Source organism: Sphaeroforma arctica, assembly GCF_001186125.1.
Source record: "Sphaeroforma arctica JP610 unplaced genomic scaffold supercont1.607, whole genome shotgun sequence".
Classification (NCBI taxonomy): Eukaryota; class Ichthyosporea; order Ichthyophonida; genus Sphaeroforma; species Sphaeroforma arctica.
This window is the reverse complement of record NW_014039951.1, coordinates 40759-46701: the sequence shown is the minus strand read 5'-3', so window position 1 is coordinate 46701 and position 5943 is coordinate 40759. Positions and strand designations below refer to the sequence as shown.

The window sequence follows — 5943 nt, the reverse complement described above, 5'->3', positions numbered from 1 at the left end:
TTATGTCGTCTGTGTGCGCATATGGATGTGCCAATATATGCCTGATACAAATAATCACGTCTTTGTACGTGTATTTTAGGTATGTACAAGGGCAGCACGATTAGTCCCTATATGTTCATACGTGAAACTATGAAGCATGTGTTATATATATATTTTTACGTATGTGCTCACCATCCATGCTCACAAACACGGTGTAGTCCTAATTAACGGCGGCACAATGTACCGAACTCTCTCCTGCTGAATTGCAGTACGCGCTGCGTGATGTGAAGCTTTCGATCAGCAGGACCACTGGGGAGATCCGACTGTACAATATGGAAGAGAAGGAAATTGGGCTTATCTTTCCTCACAAGGTATATGCATCACTTGAGTGTGGGCTGTGGGTGTGGTGTGCGTAGGAAGGTTTAGGGTTTAGGGTGGTATGTGCGGAAGGATGCGTGGGGGGGTATCTGAGTAGGAAGCAGATGTGTGGTGATATAGGCAACATTGTCATTTCGATGGATCTACGCATGTAGATCACATGTGTACACAACAATCAGCACTACAGGTCGGTTGAGGTGCGTGTATTTGTATATCCGTTGCCCGTGCATACGTATGTCCTTGCATACATATGTCCTTGCATACGCATGTCCTTGCATACGTATGTCCTTGCATACGTATGTCCTTGCACACGTGCTCGATCTCCAGGTGTCATTCCCACGTGCGGAGCGCGTGCCTATGTTTAGCCACGCACTCATACCTACAGATGGATTGTTTATTTGTAAACTTAAAGAGTATGGACACCAGAGCAAACCATGCATGCCAGAACACCCCAGATACACTCGGAAGCAGCAAGCATACTACTTAGTTGCCTATTGTCTCTGTCCCCAAATTCCAACATGTATTGTGCGAGTTCCATAGCCACGCACAATCCTCTCGCGCATGCATGGTTTATCACCTTATACTTACCTAGGATGCCACGTTTCATATCGGAGCTCTCGAGAGTTCATTATAGTATGGTCCCGAGCAGTACTATCAGTATGCAGCCAGATGTATGTGGGCCAGCCAACATGAGTGTAGGAGGTTTGTCGGATGGGTACTATAAGTGGGACCTAACAGTCCGTGAGAGGACTTGGTTTGATTGTTCCGATATCTTCGGATGTCTTGGTAGAAGTCTGTATGCGCGGGTGACTATACCCAGTCAAGTAGGTGTACATTCTCAGATGTTCAGGCGCATGGGACCGGATCGGTTGAGTTGTTCGTCAGATAATTAAGTTCGTCAGATAATTAAGACAGTACGGACCTTTTTTTTTCCCCAGGTGCGCAAGTTATCCAGCACACCGGCGACGGTTACCTTTCACTTCAAGGACAAAAAGAAAATGCTTCTGTACACACCTGAGGGGGACGTGGTAAGTGCTTCTCCAAGCTTACAGTAGGGTTTTAGGATTCAGGGTTAAAATCGGTGTATCATGTTTGTTATCATGTTTGTATCGTGGGCTCACAAGGGGCGCACTGTACGTGTTGTGGTGATTTATCGACTATCTTCAGATATTTGGTAGGTGTAGGAGTAAACTCGGAGTACTCCGAGTTCTCACAGAGTGGAGCAATGATCATGAAGTGACCGCTTGCAAATGTGTACTGCGGTGTCTGCGCATGCAATCACAATCCCGATAGAGAACACGTGGCAGATGTGTTTCGGCATGTAGTAAGAAGTTATTTCTTGGCATACACGTGCGTACAAGTATCACACATGGAAGCGGCTGATCATAACTCGCAGTGAAACGCGGTTTATTTCATACGTAGAAATTAACACAACCTTCTAAATTGAACCAAATATGTTGCCGAATACAATGCGGTCACAGGCGCGGTATGGCTTAGATATGAAGTCTTTGTCTAGTGGGCAACCTCTCGTACTGTATTGATACAAGTACACACTTCACAAACAAAATCACTGCTACTGCACAGGTGTAAGTATATAACTAACAAGCAATCGACCTATCATCTCGAGTGCAGATCGAAGATCGCATCACTGTGATTCTGAAGAGCCTGGGCCACTATATCGAGGTGGACCAGAAGGGCCCGTCAAACATAATAGATCTGCCGTTCGGGCTGAGGTGAAAGCCTGAGGTCTTTGTCCTTCCTTTGCCAGCGGTGGTCAAGTCATCTGTAGGCTGTTCTCCGACTTGGAAGCCCCACCCAACACTTGCCATCAAAAGGTATACACAGATAGGCTTACCACATTCCGTTGGTATCGATACTGATGCACAAGTAGCAAGCCACGCCCCACGGCCGTGTGTATCAGGATTTGTATACGTCAAACGGCGTAGGTACACCATACGTGCACTTCAACTGGCGTTGGTATATAGACGTGCAGCCGCTTCTGAGCTTGTGCCTGTACTCGTGTCTGGGTGTGCGCTGTAGGCTTAGACTGCACCTGTGCCTAAGTTCGGGTCTGTGTTTGTACTACATAGCCGGAGGCTGCGTAGCCACCAAAGTTTGGTTTATTTTAACAACAGTGCGGGCGAACATGCTTATAGAGGTACCACAGGACACTTACATGTTGCTATCACCCGTGATCGCACCTGCAGACGCCTGTTGGAAGGTTATCTGCAATCAGTCTATACTATTTAGAGAAGATATTGGGGTCGTGAGTGTCAGTATCCAATGGATTAATCGGGATGGTTGTCGTTTCTATCCTGATTTAATGCAACATCTAATACAGAATGGCTCACGATCAGTTAGTAAAGAGGGTCGGATTTCTTCTAAAACACAGAGAAATCCAGATCAAGCGAATTACCACACAGTTATATAGGACCTTTCTTTGAAGCACAACGTGCTGAACATGGTGGTACTTTTCACTCACAGGAATAAAATACAATGATATTTTGAACCGACTGTCGCACCGACTAAGGGTTGTTGTCAATGTCGGACCATTGCGTTATGAATAACGTATCACTAGCTTGTAAACTGTGTATTTAAAATTGCAAAGAACGCTCTGAGTTTGTTCACTCTATTCTCGATGGTCACAGACTACTTGATTTTCCTATAGTATAACATACTTTCAATCTGCTCCAGCACACGTTCCCGTAGGCAGCGAATAAATTCAATCGTGCATCTCTTAGCGCGGAAAATCTCACGGTTTGCGTGTGGGCGTATCTCGGCTAGATGCCCCTGCGAGTGCGATAGTGGCGTCTAAACACCTTGTCCGCTCAACTCAAGACCATTTAAATCTCCAGTGATTTGCGAACTATTTTGAAGAACGCCTTCTTGTTGTGCGGGAACAGAAGTTGCTTCCCATCGGCCGGTAGGTACACGTTGAGCAACACAAGTACCTAACGCAGCAGATGCACATAACTCGACTTGGGCTTGCAGCAAGGTGTCGCTCCAAATCCGGCCTGTCCTTCCGCCTCGATGGCTCAACTTGCGTCGCATTACAGAGACATACATAGTACATGTGTATATATGAAATCTTTAGCACGCACCAACAATGAAAACAAGTTGTTGTTGTTTAGTAATATACACAGTGCTTATATATACATAGACCTATTCACAGCGTATTATTTTACAGAAAAACAACACCAACAAATATGCGAAGCTATGCAGGCCTTTGTTTTCACAAAATTTACTGATTTTTTTATTTGTATTTTATGCCAGTCAGGATGTAAATGATACATATTTATCGTCCAGCTCCGGCAATCGCCTCTTGCGCAGGAGCAATTCCAGCATCGATGGCAGCTTCTGTGCAGGTCTGTACATCATCTGTTCCACAGCATGCGGCAACGGGATCAACCAAGTTAGTCTGTAGTTCCAAAGCTAGGCCTTCACTGTTGTATCCCGCGTTGCACGCGGCTGTTGCGGCGCAATCTGCCTCACCATAGCAATCCTCCACAGCTGCAGTAACACTGCCAAGCAATATAGTGATTGTCGAGACGTAGGAAGCGGCAGGGTAAGCATTAGCAAAGGCTTCAAGTCTCCGTAGATATCGTTAATATCATCGATGGCCAGCTTTTCGATGCACTCCACGGTGTTAGCTCCGTCTTCATAGCAACCAGTAGAGATAGCATCGGCCTTAAAGTCCGCGATGGGATCTCCAATAATGGCTGCCGCCTGACGGGCAGAGACAGATACGGCTACGGCAGCGACGACGAGAGCTTGGAACTTCATATTTGCGATTGTAAGCTTGATTTTTAAATGAGGCTGAGTATGAGTGGTGTATGCCCACGACGGTATGATTTTATACTAAAATCGAATCTGGCTCGGACATACAGTTTGAAAAGGGATGTTTTGGTCAGCTCGATTTGCGGTTTTGGCTACCAATTTAAAGCAATGCAAAGGATTTTGTCCTAAATTGGGCATCAATTGATTAAAATGATCAAATGGAAATGGTTACAAAGTAGAGATAGTCAGCAGGGCAGCACGATTTCCTCACGAAGCCGGTTATCGGAGTAGAAAGAATAGGTCGCAAACTTACAAACTTATTCTACTGGACCAATTCAGTTTATCGATTAACATTCAAGTCATCAGTCATAGCGTTCTTAGTAATAGTAAATGAACAGATCAGTGTCACGGCGACAGGCGAGTCTGTGAGCAGTGGTCAGTGGTGCACACTGCACAGTTCGCAGTTCCTCAGTCCCCACAGTCATTCTTTCCAGTATCCGATTTCCTCCTACATGCGGCAAAGTACTTTTTGAAGTATTTGTACATTTATAAATATGCGTATAGTTTTTATTCTTATGATTTTATTGAAACTTTTTATTGCAGTTTCACTCCATTCCGAAGGATATGGAATGCGTAGTTGTAAAGTATAAAGATAGCATGTAGTCTCTCTCTCCCTGCTAGAGTAGAATACAGTATGTACTGGTACCACTACCATGCATCATGCATGTAGTCTCTCTCTCCCTGCTAGAGTAGAATACAGTATGTACTGGTACCACTACCATGCATCATGCATGTAGTCTCTCTCTCCCTGCTAGAGTAGAATACAGTATGTACTGGTACCACTACCATGCATCATGCATGTAGTCTCTCTCTCCCTGCTAGAGTAGAGTAGAGTATAGGATGTAGTAGAGATAGATATATTTATAAAAAATATACAGAGAATTATAGATAAATAGAAGTGAAATTCGAACTCTGAAGGACAAAATATTTCTCTAAAATATTTATGTGGATTATTATCCCGACAGCCCCCTCTATCGGGCCTATGAATGAGCCTATGAGGCCAAATAATCCCGTGAAGCGGGTGCCCGTGACAAATATTTTGTATGTAGTCATCCGTGAGTCGAACCGTGACCCAGAAGCGAAGAATATGTAGGAACGGCCGGGCACACATCGCCTAGAAGTGAAACTAGTAGTAGAATATCATATCATCGATATAAGATAAGCACCTCGTGCAAAATGTGGAATACGATAAAGCTGGGAGTGTGCACGTTCATCAATATGTTTTGCTACATGTCGATAACAAACATATGTATGTCCATGTGTGCATGTGAACTACAAATTTCGCGTGTATCTATCTTTTATGACAAAATATGTATCCACATCTTAGACAACGTAAATAACGAACTACAACTGTCAACTGTACCTATATCCTCAACATTCAAGGAAGTATCAAACTTCCAGCGTTTGACATCGCTTTGCCACAGCGCCTATGACTCATGAAGAGTTCTAGGAGAATAGCTTGGCACAATGCTAGTACACTCTCACTTTGTATAGCCGTACAGCATCATTATAATTTGTCGAGAGTCTATGTAAGAGAAGCTTTCTCACACAGGGATACTCCTCGTTACTGAATGAACTGACACGCTACATTGTATGCCTTATAGTCGTTCGTCCCTGTTGCTAATGTGCGCTCCGTCCCATAAATAGCATGAATACCAGATTTATACCCAGCTTGCATGCTCTATCTTTTTTCTGGTACATGCCTTGAATTTAGAAACGAGGTGAATTATATATGTATATATATAATTT

General features: G+C 44.2%; 2 protein-coding genes across 3 annotated transcripts in view; one reads left to right on the top strand and one right to left on the bottom strand.

Annotated features, from left to right (window-relative positions):
- The window catches only part of SARC_07561, a gene marked incomplete at its 3' end in the record, with an annotated part of 6072 nt that extends 3205 nt beyond the window's left edge, over nt 1-2867 (top strand). Inside the window, exons 4-6 of one of the 2 annotated variants that reach the window (XM_014298501.1) lie at nt 249-350; nt 1296-1385; nt 1990-2867. In XM_014298501.1, coding sequence (XP_014153976.1) covers nt 249-350; nt 1296-1385; nt 1990-2094 — 297 coding nt within the window. The remainder of the gene's footprint in view (nt 1-248; nt 351-1295; nt 1386-1989) is intronic. The other variant, XM_014298500.1, reaches the window with a different exon arrangement.
- Nucleotides 2868-3599: 732 nt separating this feature from the next.
- Nucleotides 3600-4140, bottom strand: SARC_07560 (hypothetical protein; the record flags this gene model as incomplete). Its single annotated transcript, XM_014298499.1, has 2 exons — nt 3600-3878; nt 3908-4140. The coding sequence occupies 2 exons, from the start codon at nt 4138-4140 to the stop codon at nt 3653-3655; spliced, it is 459 nt and encodes a 152-aa protein (XP_014153974.1). The 3' UTR covers nt 3600-3652.
- Between the last annotated feature and the right edge of the window lie 1803 nt (nt 4141-5943).